Source organism: Lineus longissimus, chromosome 15, assembly GCF_910592395.1.
Source record: "Lineus longissimus chromosome 15, tnLinLong1.2, whole genome shotgun sequence".
Lineage (NCBI taxonomy): Eukaryota > Metazoa > Nemertea > Pilidiophora > Heteronemertea > Lineidae > Lineus > Lineus longissimus.
Window position 1 is genome coordinate 8,112,483 of NC_088322.1, and position 22,745 is coordinate 8,135,227.

The 22,745-nt window shown below is 39.2% G+C and overlaps 2 protein-coding genes across 8 annotated transcripts in view; both read left to right on the top strand.

The window, feature by feature from the left end:
• LOC135499312 (supervillin-like) overlaps nt 1-22,745 on the top strand; it is a 150,048-nt gene that overhangs the window by 73,096 nt on the left and 54,207 nt on the right. The window lies entirely within an intron of this gene.
• Nucleotides 1,208-22,724, top strand: LOC135499901 (serine-rich adhesin for platelets-like). Its single transcript, XM_064790936.1, has 3 exons — nt 1,208-1,435; nt 15,907-22,616; nt 22,712-22,724. The coding sequence occupies exons 2-3, from the start codon at nt 16,468-16,470 to the stop codon at nt 22,722-22,724; spliced, it is 6,162 nt and encodes a 2,053-aa protein (XP_064647006.1). The 5' UTR covers nt 1,208-1,435; nt 15,907-16,467.

Genomic DNA, 22,745 nt, shown 5'->3' on the forward strand with positions numbered 1-22,745 from the left:
AGTATTAATCGATTTTCCAATGCAATCAAAACTAGCCATAAAGAAGAAAATATTGAACAGGTGTTCAAATGTCATTTCGTGGATCGATAAGTTAATGAACAATAACTATGAACAGAACACTGATAGGCCTTTTCTACTGTCTGTGTATTATGCTACAGCATGGGACAGTGGACTGGGAGACATGTGTTCATGTACTCTATCAGGGATTTAGCTCTACTTGAAATTGTTGCAAAACCCACAAAGATATCAGGCCTGAAAATAATAGATATAAAGTAAAGAGGCTGTATGGGATGACATTTTGATATCAGTCTGTTACAATATACTAGCCGACATTGCCTAAAACTGATTCCATCAACACACTCTATACTTTCCATTGCACTGATGACAAGGGCACTACTTGGGTCAATGATATAGAGTCTTGCATCCAAAAGAGCTATATTTCTTTTGATTACGTCATCTGCTGGTCACTATGGCCTCTGAACCGCTATTTTCGTTTGAGGTTCTAGCCCTTCAAGAGATAGAACTTCACAAATAGTCACGAGGGAAATTGCAGTGACGGCTACTCTCGTCTTCTTGTGCATATATGCATATTATATTGGTGTGAAAGTCTTCTGTCAGAAGCCAATTCTTCAGATGTATCGGATAAGATGCAATATTAGGAAATGATGTGTCGTGGCAATGTCGGTTGTGGATCAGAAAAACAATCTGCATTTTTTTGTTGCGGAAGGGTTTGGTTTGGGTGTGCACACGGAACATTCGAAATAGAAATGGAAAACTGCTGGAAACGTTTGCAGTTCCCTCCGTTCCTTTGGCCCTCAAGTTCATCTACCCCAAAATATTTAGGCTCTGGCACTGACACACTGCCTCCCCCCTCCCCCATCAATTTGAGGACTGTTGCAATTGACTATGAAATTTGGGAAGTTGTCATCCGAGTCACTTGAGCACCCCTCTTTTTTTGACACCTGGGCATTTGCCCCCTTTCTCAAACTCCTGAATCCACCCCTTTGGCTAGTCTTCTGTGGTCATGTAACTTAAGTGTATTCCCTTTATGCACTTGAAATGGAACTTGGTTTCAGAAATGAATTGCCCATCTCTCATCAGTATCTGCACCACCTGGCTCCAGTGGCGTCAGAGGTTCCCACTTGATATTAAACAAGACTGCTTCTATGTGTACATCGTCTATTGATCATGGAATCAACCCAACGAAGATGGGGTTTCTTTTCTCCCTCTCTTAAGGGAGAGCAGATCATTTCGCGGATCATCTGATCTTTCAAACTGCACACGTGCGAATGAGGGTCGCACCTGAATAGGCCACTGTCCTCACTTTTTTCATGAGGATTATTTTCGAAGCAGAATTATTTGCACGGATAACAGTGAGGAGTTCAAATGCAATATTCGTGGAAATAAATGTCGTTTTCTTCAAGATTACATAACGGTAACAGTCAAGTGGGTCACCAAATCAAATATTCTTCGAGGAATTATGTGCAAAAAGGAAAATATGATACTTGTCTTGATGGCGTGGTTATCATAAATTTGTTCAGCAGGTGTGAACTCGCTGTGTCTGGATATGTTCAATGTTTACTTCCTCAAGTCGGCATGACAGGTCATTGCTTCTTGATGGTCAATATCTTTTGGGAATTCAAGTGCTGTTGGTGTGGATTTTGAATATGATAGTATTGGCCTCACGAGGTTTGGTGACCAAGTTTATTGGTTGTCCCCCTAAGGGCAGACTTGCTTTTTTTGCCAAATCGTTGCTTTCTTCCTCAGATTTGGGTGTTTAAAGAGCTTTAAATCTTGGTTTGTCAGTGATGTGAGGAGCTGTTAACCCTTTCTCTTTCTCTCGAAACATAAAAAACATTAGAATATTTTGAAATTCTTTTGAAACTGAATACAGGTAAACTTTTATCAACCTCAAAGCACTTCATGTTGTGAATTAGTACCTCGCATGTCCTCCAGTAACTACTATTGACAGGAAGCAAGTTGGAAAAAAACAGGTGTGGTTTTTATTGGCTCAGGGCCTGGCTTCTCTATGTAAAATAGGGAAGTGTAAAAGAAAATTTATCATTAATTCAAGCTCAAAGCATCAAGAGAAACTACAATTCAGGTTGGGTTCAAGCTAATTTAATGCCCTATCCTTCGACAGTTAACAATCCCAATAATGATGTGACCCAACAAGTCATCGGTTATGTCAGACACGTCACAATCAAGGCTGTGTCTGACATCATGCAGCAACTTTCGATTTGTGCCTTTGTCGGATATCCATTTGACCAGGAAAGGTGATTTTTCGCATTGCGAGCGCTGTCTTTGGGCCTTGAAAAAAAGGCAAGTCCAGTATTTCACCGTATGATAACTATTCAAGTATGATTGTGAGTGTAGAAAGATGGGACATTTTGCGCATTTATTGCAATATATTGCGTACTAAGCATATGAAATTCGACATTGTAATCTTGGCGCACTTTGTAAACAGAAGATATGGCAGTTATGCGAGCAACAGTACCAAATTATGTCATGAAAAAAATATTTTCATTGCCACTCAGTGAGCTATTTTCGGAACAGTCATATTTTATTTCTTTGATATGGAATTCTCCATTTTCAGCTTGTAATTAGGTTAGGGACTTATAGAAATTTTCCTCACATTAATCATTTATGTTTAATTTCTAGCCAGTGCTTGATGTCTTTTGAATTGTTTGAGAGTCGAGACAGATATTTTAGTTCCTTGAAACCATGGTGGTTCGTCAAGAAATACAATCCTGGGATCAAACCCAGGGTTCTCTTGTGTGATAGAGCTAGACTATGAGACTTCTCTGATGAAGCAAATACCACAGTTTCATTGACAGCATGTTTTCACCATGACATTTCTCAAACGGGCCAACATTCCATGGTTCACTAGTGATTTACTTTCCCATCTCCACCTTGATGTGGAGTCATAGAGCACCTTGATAAATCAGCCGATTAAAGATGAAACATTGAGATACTTTATCTCTCCACTTGCACCTGACTTGTATAAACACACGCTGCTTTCCTTTACATTTATCCAATTACTGATTTAACCCTTAAAACCTGAATGACCAATGAGAAGCCCATCGCTGCACGCTTGGTATGACAGTGCTGTCTTATGAACTTTCTATAGCAAGAGCAATGGTTGAAAGGTACAGAAGGTTTTCTTTTAGCGGTCAAGTGCACTACAGCTAAGCATTTTTTTTGCAGGGACACACAATAGTTTTCATTTAGAAAGATTGGTCATCAAAGATTTTGAAAGGCACATGACAGCAGTCACCAGTTATTCATACACATGATACAGGCACCTGAAATGACCCCTTACAGACAAGCACTATTAGTCACATGTGATAGCTATTGCGCTTTGTTGCAATAGATATCCCTTGTCTTCTTGAAAATCTCCACTTTATGAGGTTCCAGATAATGTGAAGACCTTTTCAGAATCACAAAATTGGTCATATTTGGTGGTAAAAAGAAGAGGAAGCTAAGTAAGACCACACAATAAGAAATGCTGTGAGTAGTATTTATGACCTATTACTGCAAAAAAGTTTCATGTCGCCAAGTAATTTACGGAGCAAAATGTACAGCATTTCTTATATGTCGTCTTAGCTTCCTCAGTCAATATTCCTTACAAAAAGTCACGTTACTGTTGTGCAATTAGTTTCATGAACTGGCAAGTTTCCCTGCATATTTCATAAGTATTTATCAACCACGGATATTGTGCCTGAATATTCTACTTTCAGGTTACGAAATATGGGATATTTGGCTATGCATTATTTATGTCGTCCTCAAGACTAAGAAGCTGTAGAGCATTCATTTTATGTCTTACTGTTCATCACACCCTGTCACTCTTTTTTTGTTATCGTGCGGCAGTTTCAAGATATTTCCATGAATTGGTCATTCACCTCAACATTATTCACCCCAACGTTATGACCTGAGGTCCAACGTCATGCGAATGAAATGAAAATCTTATGCTTACCATATCCCCCGGGTGTATTCTTTGTCGAAAGAATTGGGTACCTTTCCCAACTAGAAATATCCTTCTCTTTTCCCAGGAGAGATTGAACGGTCACTTGCCCACAACTTGTATTGGTTACTCTGTCCCTTGCACTAACAAGAGAAAAAAACCCAGCTAAGTATCCAGGCTTGTAATGATGTAGTTATTTAAAGTGATCTTCTTCCCCCACCCCCACCCCCTTCCATATGCATATTTTCTCAATAGTAAGTTTTTGTCGACATCTGCAACTTCAAAGCGATTCCAAAGAAATCAACCCAAACGTCATTGGTGCCAAAAACTACTTCCTTTGACCTTGATTTAAAAACATAATTTAGTATGTTCAAAAAGACAATTCTGACATTAAAATTAGCTACAGACCTTCTTTATCAGATCACTTATAGTAATGTCAATACCAGATTGTGAACAATTGTACAATAAATTTGAAGAGAACTATTTGTTCAATTTACTCAGCCACCGGTGTGACCTCTGTTGTAGATGAAAAATAAAACAAATCATCTTTAGCTTTGCTTTGTTGCAACAAGATAGATTCCCTGGTGTTTGATTATTAATTTCACATCTTTTAAGGAAAAGGTAACAACAAAAATGCAGCAATAAGGTTTCTTCAAGAACCAAATCACTCTGGGTTGGCTCCGATTTGTATCTGTATTCAGAGCTTGTTTGGTAGCTTCTTTGAAGACCAACTGAGATAGAGCACATGTTTCTCAATAAAAAACGTGGTTTTGTCTATTCACCTGATCACATCAATGCACTGGCAGTTTTATATTTCTGAAGATGGTTGGTCATGATGGATTCTTTGAGCATATCATCAAATGATTCCAGTCATTTCTCAAATGTATATCAGAAAAGGCCCACGGGCCATTGATTCCATTCCGATTTCCTTTGGGGTGGTTGAGGCAAATAAGAAATGACTTGCAAATCTTGATTTGATTGTGGTTCCAGTTGAAAGAATGTTGTGACTTTCAAACCTTTATCATGGCCCCTAAGAGATATGACCATGGCAATGAAATTTAAGTCGTTTGTTTTGAATTTAAGGAAACCTTTGAGTCTCAAATGTCTTTCAGAAAATGTCCATATTGACATTGATACCATTCTGATAATAAATAATAAATGACTTGGCAATTTAAGTTGATTCTTTTCTGGTTCAAAGGATTTCCCTGACTTCTATTTTCCTTGAAGATGAATATAGATGATTTTGGGCAGAAATCATTTTGTATTTTTGAATCAGTTTAACCAATTTGGCAGCAAACATTATGTTAAGTCTGTCACCAATTAATAATGAGCAAATTTGGTAAACTTTTGCTTCACCAAAAAGTCATTGTGGTCAAGTATGTCATCAAATGTACCTACCACATGCCCAACAGTATAGTGTTATCATGAAATGTACGTCCCTCAATGCCCTACAATATACGTTTAATATTGGATGTGATGATTCATTTCCAAAAAGTTATGAATTACAATTTTTGAGTCAAAAGTCCTAAATTAAGTCATTTTCGATCTCAAAGTCACCCGAAAGATGTTTGAAGAAGATGTCTCAAGTCCTGTTGGAAGTTTTATTCTTTGTCGACCCGGGAATCACGTTCAGAGTTTATTGCAAATATTCTCAGTACCTAATAATTTCTCAGGATGCTATCGTCAAGTGGGTAATAAATAAGAGCTGCATCCAAACTTCAAACTTCAATAAAAAAGATTGTTACTGAATATTGTTTTGTTGGAATAGAAATTGTTTTCCTCCAGTCTCACATTTTCATGATGAGGTACAATAAAAAGGTATTTTGAGATCTGTTTTGGAGTATACTTTGAAGCTTGTTGCTGTGTCTGAGTCATGTTAAGTGTTTATTGCAGACATGCTCAGTGTCAAATGATGTCACAGTACGAAATCATCAAGTGGTTTGAAAATTGGCACTGAAAGTTTAAAACTTGGCAACAAAGTCACTGATTTGGTGAAACCCGGTTTTTGTGGAAACAAACTTATCAGGTTTGTTGACTGGTTGCTGGGTATCTTGTTGTCTAGCAAACATACCAGTCATGGCTAACTTAAGCAATACATTGGCATTCTGCCCCTCAGTTAGTGTCAAAGGAATTGGTGCATCATGAAGTCAAATGCAAGTTTTTTTACCTATCTTTGTGTTGGGTCTATTTCAAGGTTAACTTGGTGGCTGGCTGTACATACAGTTTTCCTTTGGACTTCTTGTTTGTCCAACCTTTGCCACCTTTGGGACATGGTAAAGCCCTCTCCATCACACAGTTTGTGTCTGTTTACGTCAGGACCTTGGATTCAACAGCAGCCCAAGTTCCCATTGCTCTACTCGGACACATCTAAAATCATTCCAAATGAGTTAAATTTTCAAAACTTTTCCGGAACTTCATGTTTCATTTAGATGCAGTTAATTGCCTTTGGGTCAACCTCCTAAAAACAACCTGACCTTAAATGATAATAAGCATTAAAGTGCTTATTGAAAAAATGTGCAATTACCTGAGAATGTCACTCTTGAACAGTGCCATATCATATTGGCCCAGTTCTGTTGTGTTTTGCAGTACAATTACAAACAAAATTGGTTGAAACAGGCATGCACTTCATACGCCCCTGATTGTCAGCTTGTCAGAAGTCAGGATCTTTTTTCATGTTGGTTATTGTGAAATTAACCCTTTTTGAGGAACCAGGGAGAAGCAGCAGGGCACCTTGCTTGATCTTTTGAGTCTGACGATTGGAACTAAAATAGTCTTCTTGGTTAGAAGACATGCACTCTAAGCACTGGACAATAGAGTCTCTAAGTGTCATATCAAACATAAGTAACCCCAAAACCAACATTTAGAATTTTCAACAACCATTCATTAGAAAGCTCTCGAAGTGCACTTTCTGGTGGTACCATGTATAACTCTTTTGACATGACCATTCATTGGAAAGCTTTCAAAGAGCACTTTCTAATGGTGTCATGTCTAAACCAGTTGACATGACCATACTCTTGAAGAGCTCTTTCTAATGGTCATGGATATGGGTATTATATGTTAAGACAATCGTAAATTTCCATTATGTTTCTCATATATAACAGTCCGAATTGTTGATATAGAGCGTTAATGATAATTTGCCTCGTAATCTGAACATTAAGTATTAATCAATCATCTTGCAGCGTGACAATGCAAGATAAGAATTATTGACATTAGAATAATTACAAACAAGATGCAGCATAGAAAGAGAGGAAATCTTTATAAATGCAATTCGGTATTAAGAGAGTAAACTGTAAAGCCATTGATTCTTTTGTCTTGAAATCGGACTAACTCTTGTCCTTTGACTTTTCCTCATTTTGTCTATTGATGTGTTTACCTCTGTGGGACTATTTTACTTGTAGACTTGAGAGAATCATTTTGACCATTGCCTTTTTGGTTATATTCTGGAGAGCTTTCCAATGAATGGTTTAGAAATGGCACCATTAGAAAGTGCTCTTCGAGGGCTTGGTCATGGCGATAGGTTCAGAAATGGTACCAGAAGAAAGTGCTCAACTAGAGCTTTCATCATGATTGGTCAGTTAAGACATGGTACTATTAGAAAGTGCTCTTTGAGAGTTTTCAAATGAATGGTCATGTCAACAGGTGTTGTCCGCATATTGGCTATTATGGTACATCATTTGATTCTTGGATTTAACAAAATGTTTAAGTGACATTTTGACCATTGACTGTTAATCATATTTGACTCTTTTAGTGATTTTGACTACCAATACGGTAGTATGTTTGACTCTTTGACATAGTCATTTTGATCTTTGACCGTTATATTTGATAGTACTCTCAAGTAATGCTGCATATTGGGCACATGAATGGTATGTTTTAAAAATCTTTTAAAATGTATGGCAGCTTTTGCTGAATACATCCCAGACTTCACAAGTTTACCTGTACTTCCGTCAGTATTTTTGAGTATTTTGTTTTTACTTGCACAACCAGAAGTGGAAGTATTTTATCTTAGATTGATTACCAACATGTGGGGATTGAAATAAAAATACACAACGTACTGGTAAAGCAAGAGCCTTGGGAATACAACTTATCGCGATTCATAAAACGCATACCATTGAATATTCTTTTGTCTATTAATACAGGTTCTCGAAGAGTAAAAAAAGGTGATGAGCATTTCAACATTTCGAACGATTTTGAGTGCAAAGTAGGTGCATATAGATAAAAATGTAGGGTACCTTCGGTCTAGCTTGTGAATAGTTCCTGGGTATCTTCGGCCAGAGCTGGATTGGAATTGTTCCAAAGTTCAGTTGATTGAGGAGATGATGATGTCTCTTAAAAGATATTGTGAGGTCTGTGTACCCTGAAAAAAAGGCTGATGAATGATTGGATAAAAAACAACCATGATCATGGAAGAAAACACTTGTAGTGTACTTTTATTTCAATGAATTTCTTACCTTCAGCCATTTGAAATCTGGGTTTCAGGCCAGTGACGGAAGCAGTTCCAATTCTCCTCATCTGCAATCGGAGGCTGAGAGGCTATCTTTCCTCAATTGCCTAGCCTTTCTATCTGACCGATGAATGTTTTCCATCATCGCGGATAATGCATCATAAAAGAAGGGAATTCTCTTCTGCATTTCTTTTGAGATGTTAGGTGTCTGTTTAATAGCCTGCCAATGACGTAAGACAAAATCTACTGGCGGCTGTACTTCTTGACCCAACACGCTAAACGGTTTATAATGCAAACAACCACATATTTTGGAGTTCTTATCGACTGGATTGGTGTACTTCCGAACCTATTGCTTCTAGATAAAAGGAAAGAAAAATATTGATGCTGATAGGCCTAAAAACGTGTTGGAGTACAGGTCTTATGAAAAAATGTCTTAAAATGAATGGTATTTGGCCAATAATATCATCCTAAAATGCTTTTCCGACATACTGCTGATAGCTGAATATCTTACCGTTTCTCTGACGTACATTGCGTTATTTCTGGAAGTCTTGCTTGATATTTGTAATCTTGGCTATAACGCCTAAAAGCTTTAGTCTGTCTAAACATCCATCAGTTGAAGAGAGAAAAAACTAAATTAATTTAATCTCGTGTCCAATCAATTTGGCTTCCAGGGCCCAGTTGTTCAAAACGGATTTTGTCACCAACGTTTTAACATTCTTTTTTTAAAGGATTTTGCAAATTGCAAAAATATACTCGCACTTTCCAGTTCATGAGAAAACAAGACTCAAATATTGATTAGAATCACCCACCAACATGTTACTGATTGTAGTTTCAAGTTTGCATCTTGTCCTGTTGAACCATATCGCACCACGATATCAACAACAACTTGTTACAAGTCCGCCTGTATCATTCCACAGGGAGTTGGAAGTATGGGTTTGTGTTATTCCACACAGGCAGGTGGCGGTAAAACAATATGATAATAAAGAAGATTCACCTGCTGTTATTTCCCCAATCCTTTAGATGATGTTGTTGCAACTATTATCAGTGCTGATAAGTTTCGTATTTTGTTACATGCTCCCGGGTAGTTGAACAAGTGCTTGTTGTAGCGGACAAGCTTGGCCATGAACTTTAGGTTTGTCATGATTTAATCAAAAAGGCTCCCCACCCCGGTGTCTTTTCACTGCTGCTCATTTTGGTCCGGTGGACCACCAGATGAAAGTTTAGTTTTTCCACCAATCCATTTTTTATGAGTTTTCTATTCAAAAATGTTACACCACCCTACCAAATATTTCTCACACCAGACCAGTTGAAGAAAAAAACGGAACAAAAGCCCAGTCCTTTAAAACAACACACCATTTTTCTCATTTTCTCTGTGAACTCACATATTAAATCCAAACAGAAATAACTCATGTTTAGCACCAACTAGTTTGTTCGGTAATATACTACCTTTATTCATTAGCGAGAGGAATACCTTCTTGATGCCTGAATTATTTTTTAATGGCGCTAATTGGAAATCGACAATGGAGCGTGGAGCGATAGTAAATACACCATCGGCAGACTAAACAGTGGGGGGGAAGTGCTCTCATTATTAGACGTGAGAGCAAAAATTATGAAGAAATTTAAGACAGAAGTGAGATGATGAGCTCTACTTGTCGAACTTTACCAGAAACTGTTCATTGCTCAGAGACATTAAGTTGCACAGATGGGCCACTGAGTGATATATAGGTGATGTTCACCTTAGGCCCTGGTATCCTAACTGGGTTGATTTCTCATCAAGTGCTTCTGTATGAGACATTTGGACTAAGGCTTACAAACAATATTTGGAAATATCTTTGAACCCAATTTCTTTGGTACACCCTGTATCGACAGGTATACTGCTTAGTGGTGATTAACTGGATGTTAGCCTACAAGCCATGAACTAGGAAACTAAATGAGGTTTCATGATCTGCTCCACTGCAGCTTTAGGTACAATACCATTGATCTTTTTTAACAAGTGGTTTCCAAGGTTAAAAATAAATCACCTCTTTCTGTCGATAAAGTAATGGTTTTAGCTTATCTTGCAGTAAACAGTTACATGTCGGTTACTCAGTTCTTGATTTTAACTCTCTGTACCGCTAATTTCTGGAAGGATTTTGATTAAATCTTCAGGTTTTATTTTCTTGTATCTCTTCAAAAGTTTGAGTTAAAAATATTAATCAAAATATTGGCCCCACTCAGATCCCAGACCCCAAATCATCACGTGTGATCTTCCAAGATGTTTAATGAACAGCTTGGGCCTTATGACACAATTCTAAGTTCGTCATGCTAATGACCTATTCCACAAAACAAAAATTTGGAAAATTGATGAGGCCACATCTTCACCTCACACCCTGAATACCAATCATCCACATAGCAACTTCATCACCAGAAGAGACCGGGGAGCAATCTGGAAAATAAATTGGTCTACACCCTGCCTCTCTGAGATAGGGAACATAGTGATGACATTGGGTTAGATAACGATGACAAACAGCACATTTTATGAGTCTGTCAGTCTATCATGGTTTTTCGACATCACGCCAACTTCCAATTTGTATTATTCTGTCATTGGCGGATATCAGTATGCGCTCGTCGTCGGGCTTGATTTATTGGTTTGCTTGTCTTGGCTGGAGACGAAGGGTTGCGGTTAAATTTGAGGCTAGCCAGAAGTTTCTAGTACATTGTTGCTAAAATTTACCCTTCAAAGATGTAGTGATTGACTTTTAATTGCAAACATGCATTGTTTGAAAATGGTCAATTAATCTGCGAGGAATACTAAAGCAAATGTATTTGTGTATCTATATTTTTGAGTCTTTTCTGCTGTAGAGCTGTTTGCTTGAAAGGTTATGCCTCTTGCAATTGTTGAAAATTTTCAATAAGTCATAAACCTATTGACGTATCCATTAGATGGGAAGCTCCCTTGTCTGCCATTAAAATCTTCGTTGGTTCCACCTGTGTCATGATTAAATTTTGTTCAAGGAAAATTCCTCGAGTATTTTTCTGAATCTTCATTAAAGTAAGTAGTACAATAAAGGGTTAGTATTTTCAAGGACATATTAAATGGCCTAACACAGCTGTGTAATGTATCTTTTTGTCTTTAAAGAATTACTGGAGAGAAAAAGCTGTCAAAGGGTCACATTTTTCTGCTGCAGTAATTGCTTTTTCCCACCTAATTGCAAGAGCTTTTATCATGTTTATGTCATTTATTGCAGCCTTGAAGTCTTTTGTGAAGTTGTCGATCTTAGGTTTGGGTGCAGTGTCGTGAGTTGACTTGACAACTATTGGACAGAAATCTTGGCACGTCTTACCTCAAATTGCTCCTTGGATAATTGTGCGCAGCCCCTCCCCCCCCCCCCCCCCCCATCAACAATATCAATTTATCCACTTTTCCCAATGTTGACATGTCATACAATGCGCAGCTCAGAACCAGGTTGCTGGGCCTCTCGTCAAAAAACGTTTCCTTCAACAGACATCTGTGTTGACAACATATATTGTTTAAAAACACATATCATCTTTCTCTAGACTGTTTGGAAACTGACCTTTTCAGGAAGTCGCACAGCCGCTTGTTTACAAACATTGAGAAAGAAACATTTTGTTTTTTCAAGCCTCTGACTCAGTAACTGCTGAGACAGCTGATCCGTTTGTTTTTCAATAAGCTCAAATATTTAAGTTGTCCTGTGCAGTATTGTTGCCAGGGAAGTTGACACGTATATCTTTGCCAGGTGGTGTGTGATCACAGTACCTCTCCACTGAAGAACTACAAGCTTTCTTTTGGTTCTTCCAATCAAAAAGCAAACTTTTCACAGCAATCAGTTTTGCGAATCGGTGATATTTGCAAAATCTACAAAAAATAGAAGACCCACAAATATTTGGTGGTTTCCAGTATTTCATTCTGTTTCGCCCTGTATCTGTCTGTTCAATTCTGCGGCCCTTTGCTCCGGCCCAGACGTACCTCATATTGGAACATTAACCCCTGATTTCCTCAGGATGGATAAAACCAGCTGTTTCACAAGCAGTAGACCAGAATACAATGCATGATAACTATTGCAGCGACAATGGCACAAAATGTGAATCGAAAAGAAAAAAATTATAATACGAACTACGTGATAATATATTTACTCGATAACAATCATTTGATCAAACCAATTCAACATATATTGACAATTAGGCCTACTTGTTAGAATATCAGTAATTTATCTGGGATTGATCCCGACATATTTGACAATTGGGTTGATGTTTCACTCTGTTGTGGATCTTTTTTCTGGTTTTTGTCTGGTTATAATAGTGGCGGTTGTACAGTCAAAAGAATGAGGTTGTAGCCTACATCATTCCTGTTTTAAGGCTCAGATAAAACGCTTTCAGTACAGCGAGTGACTGGTGATATTGTTTCAAAATCATATGTAGATCAAGAAGATGAAACTTTTTATGCTGTGATATGAATAATAACGGAATAACGGTTGGTTCCTATGATGTAAAGGCAGCAACTTCAGAAATAAGTGAAAAACTAAAAAACAAATGACATCACACACAAATCGTGACATTACTTGTACTTTTATATTTGACGTCATTTGCTTTTATGTGTTGCATTGCAGGGATGTCGCTCATGTCACACAAATTTGATGGTAAAATTCTGTTTTATTAGAGGTTTTAGGCAAATGAATAGAAAAAGGCATGGGATACAGTCACGAGAGTAATGGGGGGGGGGGGGTCCACACAAGGATACTTCCATAAAGCTGAGTAATAACTGAGATACATGTATGCGAGGGAGGCAATGGGGGCTTCCAAGAAAACATCCTTCATTATCAAAAGTTATATAACAGCGGGGTCATCACAAAGACTTTGTTCCATAAATACTAGTGTGTTGGCTGCATAGCATTTGCGGGGGAGGGGAGTGAAAATTTATGCATTGGACAAATTATTGTTGGTAAATATTACAAGGGCAAATTTGTCATAACTCTCAAAGCTTCAGAACAAGGACGGTCAAATGCCATCTCACCCTGAGGATACTGTGGTAATGTACATGAACCTGCACACCAATGCACTTACTTACTCATCTGGCCAATTTTATTCGGAATGCAATCACTGTCCAGTTATTTGAACTATGCTGAATCACCCGAAATTACAAAATTGCGCCTTGATAATTTGTTGCTTCTGCCCTGTGTATTGTCATTGTGAAAACTGATTGGAAAATTACCATTCATTTTCATAGGCCTATATGCGGGACCCCGTAATTTCATTGAAGAGAGGCGACATGATGGAACGTGTGCCCAGAAGTGACCAATTTGCTTGTGTCAGAGATTGTCTTTGTTCGTTTGGATATTTTTATTTTCTGCTCCTGTGGGGGCTTCTTTTGTTAAAACTACTTGGATATACACACGCACTGATGCTGGGCTATGTAAAACCATTTTGAGAGGCCATTTCATCGAGACTGGGCTATTCATGTGCATGATGAAATTTTGAGAATCCTTTGAATTTCTCCTGTTGAGATTTCTTTAGTGAAAATTTGGATAATTGTGCATCTGTGGTCAAATTTTTGTTTCAATTTTGATTTGTGTCTTTGGAATGTAATATATCTTCAGTAGGAGTTGCAGAGTAAATCTTGGAACTGACGGAAAACCACTTCTTGATCAAAGTGATGAATATGGTTCATATCAGGCAACTTTGTAAACAAGCAAAAAACTATGCTCGTGACCCCTGTACCAAAGTGATGCCATAGATTAATGCAGAGGTACTTGGCCTTTAAATCAAGACGCCCATCCCATCTGAAGCCTCAGTGGTTGTAAATGCATCCATAGAGAACTGACCTGTCAGCCTCTGAGCTATGGCAAAATGCCATCATTGTTTCATTCAGAATATTCTGAGGGAGAGCATAGGCCTACTGTGTGTAGATTCCTTTCAAAGCGATACCAGCTTGTGTTCTATATTCCTGTCCTCAGTGACACTGGTTTCTGTTACATTCCTCTTGGTGACTCAGCAGGTCCGAGTCAAGCTCTTGAGAGTTGTTCAAAGATGCTGCTTTGTCAAGCAAGACAGTTGTTTCATTGGTGAGACAGGCTGCTGAGATATTCAGAGGGAACTGCTTTGAATAGTTTAGTGAATTGGACCGAAGTTGCTGGATAATAAAAGCATTGGCATTTTATAAATTGGACTAATATCTCTGGACAACAGCTTTGGAATTTTGTAATTTGGACTAATATCTCTGGAAGACGGCTTTGGAACTTTGTAAATTCGATCAAAATCTTTGAATTTGTGATTTGGACCAAAGACTTAGGATAACAGGTTTTGGAATTTTGTGAATTGGATCAAAATATTTTGATGAGAGCTTTCTGTGGGATTTTGTAAATTGGACCAAAATCTTTGGATTTACGCTGCTTTACGCTGCTATGAAATTTGTCAAGTTGTGTCACTGGTGGAGTCCTTGGTAACAAGTGGTTTGTGTCACATTCCTGGATTTGCCTTCTAAACAAATGAATCATGGATAACGGAAATGGAGATCATCATTGGATGTATACTCGAAAACTGGGGTTGTAATGGTTAATTGTGTATCTCGGTTGCAATTCTGGCTCAGTTGTTTTAGTTGATGAAGCACAAGGAGTAGGGAAAGTTAATTTTTTGAGTTTTGAAGTTTTGTATACATCTGCCCAGCATGCATAGATGTGTTCTCTCATGAACATTTCTTTATTGGTGACAGTTAGCGGAATTTTGGTGTCCCAAATCCGAGTCCTCCTTCTATTAAAACAGCTGATATTGTACATTCATGGACTGGATATTCCTTGAATATTATGTATACGATATTGGATATTTCAACTGAAGTTTCCTCAGCATTAACCTCTTGTTGCATTCAGGTCTTATTTGATCCACATCTTAGGTGCCATCTCCAAAGTCAACATTTGTTTAGTTGCGTCAAATCCCACGTCTTAAAGGAGGAGAAAGTTGAAATGCTACTGCTGGATGTGACTTAAGAATACCCAATATCATGGCCCTTTATCACTTTATTTAAGTGGGCAGCAGGCTAACAGTTGTTTTTTTTTGCAATACCTGTGTTCTTTATTTCATGCAAAAAAAATGAAAAATGTAAGATAAAAGACCCGTATGATTTTATCGCTGGTTGGAGCAATAACTTATATACAGTAGACTTGCATACCCCTGTGCACTAATTTTGCAGTGCGCTTTAGTGACATCAAGCAGTAATTCACCCTTTTTCTCCTCAGAAGACGTCCATAAGGTATCCTGTCCACATCCATTTGAATTTCTTGGTTCAGTGCTTGCTGATTCAGTCAGAGTCATAATTCCAATACCAGGTCCTCCAGATTCTGAGTTTCGTTTGGTGCATTTACATTTTTAGTTTGACTTCGATCCAGAACGGGACTCAAAATCCTAAGCCCAATGAACCACCGGGCTAAAAGTTGAAAATACGAATTTTCACAAATTATTAAGATAATTTTTGGATCCAAGTCAAATTAAAGTGAATCCATTGCCATTCCAGTTGTACCCATCTTCAAGGAGGATGTCCACAGAAAAATTTCGATCTCTTTCGCAAAATATTGGACATTCATGATATTTGATATATGCTACATTCTACAGTCCAAGAAGTCCCATCTATGACGAACATTTAGCAAGTGTGTGATAACATATTGTGTTGCATGCTGAACTTGAAATGTTGGAGTTGAACTTGATCGAATTGAGTGCCATTATGGATTCACAAACTGATGTTTCTTTTGTCCAATAACATTGCTGAAGTTATGCAAGCGCGAAGAACTTGACTGTTCTGAAAAAATTCAATGAGAAAGCTTGATCCTGTATCTTGCTGAATTTGAAAAACTCAAGTTGAACTGAACTGAACTCAAGAGGATACATGAATTGTACACAAACTAAGGATGAGGCAGGACTTGTCCCATAGTATACAAACCTTTCTTGAGAAAAAAAAGATAACTTTCTAAAAGTCCCAATTGAGAACACGGTATGGACTGCATTTCACTGAGGATACACTAAACTTTTTCAAAGGATTACTGATTTTATCGAATCTGCGTGCACTAGAGAATTCAAAATGGCTGCGCCACGCATTGACAGTGGGATTGACCTCACAAATATGGATGACATAATCAACGAAATGGATGGAATGGCAGCATATTTCGACGATGTCATGGATGTATTTAACACTGGGGTGGGCGACATGGAGTCATCGCCATTGCGGCAGTGTCATTCTGATTCGGATATTCTTGAAAAAGGATTTAGTAGGCCACCTAAAATTGAAGCCAAAGAAACTGCTCGGAAACGTTTCTTTGAAAAATCAGGTCATTATTGTGAAAATTCCGAACAGGAAGATAAGATTGCCAGACAATCACAGCATACGGGTCATTCAACGACTAGCTCTGGGGTCTATAGCATCTCTGACGCTAACCTGAATCGTGAACGATTAGTGCTGCCATCTATTGGTGACGATTCAGAAGTTTTCACTGAAAAGGGAACAAGGGAGAGAATGAATTTTGATCAAGACGTTGTAAACAAAAATCACATTGTGGGGTCAGAATTGAAAATATTACCACCTGAGATTTCGATATTCGAATATGCAGTCGATACTACAGAAAGTAATATAGATGGTCAGGCGGGGGTGAATATGATTAAAAACCCAAAATTTGATGAGATCAGAGCAAAACTCGCAGCAAAAATTGATGATGTAACAATGAGTTATGATAATTCTAACGAAAACAAAAGATCACCTGTGGGTAGTTTCAATTTGGATGACTTTGACCTTGATAAAATTATCTGCGAACTCAATTCTGACTTGTACGAACAAGTAAACATGAAACACCAGATTTTTGCCACAAGTGTACCTCAACCATGGGACCATGAAAAGTTTGAAGAAAAAACAAATGCGTGTGCAGTTGGAAAAAGTTTATCATGGGACATTTTACATACATATTCAGTGTCAAGCAGCTCACTATCAAATGGGTCGCTTTCGCGGTCAGATTTTCTCGCCATTCCAAATGATCACACCAAACAAAGTCCCGTACTGTCATTCAAAACGCCATCAAAGGAGAAACCGGGCTCAATGTTCAAAAGTCGAACTCTGCCTAACCTCAGTTTCAAAAAGCGTCCACGCTGTACAGAAGAGACAAACTTGCTAGGTGTCCCATGTCGTCAAGGGTTTGGTTCGACCGCTTCTGATACTGCTGGTAACAATGTGAAATTTGGACCGACTGGGAACAAAGACCCGAAGCGGTTCAGTCGGGCATTTGACTTTGGGTCTGCTGAGTCTGAAACAACTGTCAGTTTCCGCATTCCATCCGGTTTTGAATCCGGCTCAAAATCTATGGATTCGTTCGGTACAAGGGAGGATCTAGCGTATTGTGATGGGGTAGAAGTTTCAAGCGATTCAATTGGGGGGATTCCCGTAATAGAACCAACTCACATTTGGGCGGGCGACCAATCAGAGCAAGAAGTAACAAAATCAGAAAAAGAGAGTGCGAGAAATGAAAACGATTTAAAGTCTCCAAAAATCCTGAAAAATCTTGTTCCAAAAAGCACATCTTTGCCAGAATTTCGCTTGAAGAAAATTTTCAAAACTAAACTCAGCAAAATGTCCCCGACAAAATCTTCTGAAAAGACAGTAGAGGTGACTAAAACTCCTGAAAAAGTTGCCAAAATGCCTGAAAATGTTACTAAAACCCCAGAAAAGGTTACTCAAACACCCGAGACTGCAACAAAACCTACTCAACGAGCTTCAAGTTTATCTAGATTCTCAAAGAGGTTACGTATTATGGCGAGCCCAGAGCGATTTAAGTGCAAGCAGGAAGGGGGCACTGTCCAAGGCACAGACTCTAACCAACATCAAAAGGTATCTGCAGATGAAACAGTCACAGTTGTGGTGCCAGTTCCAGAGGATGTACGGCAAAGTTCTGACAATAAGAGTGATGCAGAGGACACTCCGGGGGAAAAGGAGGTAGAAGAAGTGGTTGTAGTCAAGCCCAGCTCGAACGATGTGTTTACTCTTGGTAATGAGAATATTGCTGCCATACTAACTGAGTTTGACACATCTTCAAGTGCAAGGGCTCAGGGTTTTAGTTGTATAACGAAAGATTCCACAAGCCAGGTTGAAACCGATCTTGTTGATAATGCTAAAACAACAGTGAATCAGGAAAAGAACAGATGCACAAACAAAACAGGGGTAAAATTCGGTCTGTCCCTGAAAAAGACAGACAATAAGTTTTCTGAAATTCCCTCCAAAGAACCTGAAAATACTGAAGTAATTTATGATGCTCCGTGGCACAACCAGTTAAGCAAAAGCATAAGTGTTCAAATGTCTTCTAAGTCAAAACCTTCTCATGAAGTTAACAGGCAAGGGATGGATGGAAAGGATGTTTCAGTTCCAAGATCTCATAGCTATGATTCCATGACAAAAAGGCGCCCATCCGCTGGGATGTCCGGCCCATTTTTCCCAATCAATTCCTTGCGCGAGTTGTTGAACGGGCAGGAATCGAGCAAGATTAGGAGTGTTAGAGGGCAGAAAGCAGCCCTTATACCGGTTGAAAAAGACGACCCAAAGGGAGCATTGGAGCAGTTGTTTGCCGATTTGGGTATCAGTGAAGAAGTTTCAGATATTGATCTGGCAAAGAAACAATCCGCTGATACAACAAATATTGAGAGAGTCACGGAAGAAGTAAAAACCGAAATCAGTAACTGGAAAACAGACGAAGTTGTAAAGATGTTGGCTGAGTTAGAACTGGATACTTTCAGCATTGCTCAGAATGAAAATGAAAAATTGCTGAATCGGAAAAACTTGGACATTTCTGGTGTTAGTGACAACAGTGGTCGGGCCACTACGAATGGTTACAGCGAATGTGAGTGGGGGGCAGATGATGTTGCCAAACTGAAAGAAGAGTTGGACCGAAACACTGCAAAAGCTATCGCTCAGAAGGCCCGTGATTCCATCTGTGAGAACATGGGTGACCTGAGCACGATTCGACCAGGCGCAAAGCTGAGCCCACGGCCGACACACTTAATGCTAGGAAATGTAATCGAGAAGACTTTTGATGAAACGGACATTCAAAATATAGACAAGAGTATTCATAATTTGTTAAACGAAGGTACAGCGATCGATAACCAGTTGAGGAACGCGAGCCATGAAAATATCTTAGGGATGGATCTAGGTCAGGATTATGACAACATTTTGGATAAAACAAATGGTAATGTTGACAAGTCATTGGAGCTAGCAAGGAAAGAGAAGACAAATTTAGAATTGGCACTGTCCCGAAAAAAAGTCACGTACGCAGATCTTGCGCTATGCGGTGAAAAAACGATGAACTTTTTCGCAGAAACTGATCAGGAAGAGCCCGATTATGATAACTGCGTTGGTCCTGGAAAAGATGATGTTCGCTACACAACAGTATTAGTTGGAAAAAAGGACCAAACACCCATTGATTTTTCGTCGCTTTTGAAAATTGGGGACACCGGTTCAACAGACTCGTGTTATGAACTTGTCAACATGCAGTTGTCGGATACTCCGGAGTCTTCCCCAGAAAAAGACGTTGTTGTGGCAAATGACCAGGATGATGATTATCAAGAAATCGGCGAACTTGACCAAGGCAATTACGAGAGCATCCAGGTGCAACAGAATGATGAGGAAAATTCCGACCGGAATTTCGATCAACTTTTCTCGTTCCTGACCGAAGTCATTCAAGCCAAAGAAGAGGAGGAGCAGGCGATGAAGAAGTCAACAGAGGCATGTCCGCCGACGTCAAGTGATTCATCACCTGGCCAGTTATCCTCTGGTTCACTCACGACGCAAGTTTCAACAAAATCTTCCGCCAAGTTATCATCAGGTTCTGATTCTCGATCCGGAAGCCACACGTCTGGTTCTTCCAGTCTTTCCAGAATCAGTCAGTTTTCTGGGTCATCGTTTGGGCAGACTTCACAGTCATCTGCTTCATCTTCCAGTTGTGTCTCATCGGCAAGAAACGTGTCGCCTGGTCAGACCTCATCTGGATCATCTGCCAAAGTTTCATCCAAGACCAGTCATGTTTCACCTACAACTCCTCTCAGCAACTCGTCATCGAAATCTAGTAAGAATTCATCTACCTGTGCCATTCCAAATACAATTGAATCTGTGACTGATTCAAGCCCTCTGGAGAGTCAACGGAAACATTTCGTATCTGCATATCATCACGATTCATTCAAAAATTCCTATATACGGAGCGTCGTTGTCAAAAATGGCAGTGGGAAATCTGAGAGTGTCCAGGGTGATGTTATCGTGCATAGAACAGACCCACAAGTGTTGGCAGTATCTAGCTCAAGTTTGTCAAGTGGAAGTTTTAAAACTTGTTCATCCAATGCGAGTTTTAAAGACGCAGTTAGCTCACCTATTCCACAAAATCCAGATGTAGAACCAGCGAAAGGAGACATTTGCAATGGGAGTCTGGGAACACTTGTTGATCCTGCAGTTGAAATTGGCTCAAAGGTACTGGGTACACTGCAGGGAAATCTGCGGTCATCGGTTCACTTGGAAATATCATCAGCCACCACCGTTCTTGAGCCCCTAGGGAACCTAACTCAAACCACTTCTCATCCCCAGTCCCTTGATCAAAAGGCTGATATAAATGAAAACCTTCTACCTCCAGAAATTTGCGAGTGCGAATTTGCAGAATTCGACCGTTTTATGGAAGAGTTGTGCCGCTCTGACGATGACCCTGCGGTCATGGAAAATTATGAGGAGCGCTGCACAGGACTTTGTCGCAGGTCAAGTCGGAGTTCGTTGCTGTCTGAGTCGGTTAGCTCACGATCTGTTTCTGACAGTTGTACACAGACAGAGGAGTTAGAACAGAAGGAGCAAACCAAGAAATCTGTTGATGTCGGTTGCCAAAATACTGACCTAGTGGACACTGCTGAGTTTGACTCGCTTTATCTTTCCGCTACACAAACTGATGATGTCAAAAAATATTCTGCAAAAACTGATGATCTCACACAATCTTGTGCAAAAACAGATGTAGTGTCGCAATGTTCTGCAATGGCAATTAATGTCACTAACTTTTCCACGAAATTTGATGATGTCTCACATTCTTCTGCAAAATACAGTGTTGTCTCAGGAAATGATAATGTCACAAACTGCTCCCCAAAAAGTGATGATGTCACCAAAGTTGGTGAGACCGAATGCGATTATGTTAATTTCCCAGCGCTTGATGATAGCATCACACACAGCGTGTATTCTGATGATGTCACAGAGTCCTCCAAGCAAACTGATGACATCCCAGTCACCTATGATCTCGGCGATGATACTTCTGAAAACTTCTACGTCAACATAGACGAAGACGTCAAAGATTTTTGCAGCCGTCATGATTTACAATTTACACCAGAGCCCTCTAGCGTATTGTCCCAAAAACGCAAAACCCACGATGAGGACGATTATGAAAATATATTCAATCGCGACGACTCCCCTGGCGATGGCAACGACGAAGGCAATAGTTCAGACAATCTTTCAGATGATGACTATGAATATATAGCGCCCCCTGGCAGCAGAATTGTATACAAAACTTCCGATTATGAACATCGCACAGTTGTCATTGATGACAATGACCCGTCTCGCTTAAGCGTGGCGGAAAAACGTCTATTTTTCTCACCGCTTAAATCTTGCTACACAGAACCATGTCAAACTGTTGCATTTACGCCAAGGGTTCCTCGGTTAAGTTGGTCGGATAGCGTGACAGTGATTCAGCATGACAATACTGTCGAAACGGCGAATATGTGTCAATATAGTATCGAGGAATTAGATGAGTACTATATTGACTATGAGTATGATGATGATGATGATGATGATGATGATGATGATGATGATGTTCATGCTGGAGTTTACGATGTTAATGCTGGTGATGAGGATGATGAAGAAGTTGACAATGACGATGATGATGAAGATGATGTTGAAAAAGATGATGATGACAATGATAATGTTGATGATGATGATGGTGCTAGTGATGATGATGATGATAGTGATGGCAATGTTGGAAGTTATAACTTCTGTAATGACCATGATGATGATGATGTTTGCGATGGTGATGATAATGATAATGACAATAGTGATGATAATGACAAGGATAATGTATGCGATGATGCCGATAGTGATAAAGATGATGCTGGCAATGATGTTGATGGTCACTTTCATGATCATGATGACGATAATGAATATGACAGCGAAAACGATTACGAGTTAGGAGATTTCAGCGACATTGCCGGAACCAGGGAAGGTCATGGACATTATTACACATATGACCCCGAACTCCATGAGTATGTTTACGATTTAGAATCTTTTTCTGATGTTGACGGTTTTGATCCTTC

Excerpts from the sequence above, each read along its gene's own strand:
- LOC135499901 (XM_064790936.1), top strand. The coding sequence starts at position 16,468 with ATGGCTGCGCCACGCATTGACAGTGGGATTGACCTCACAAATATGGAT.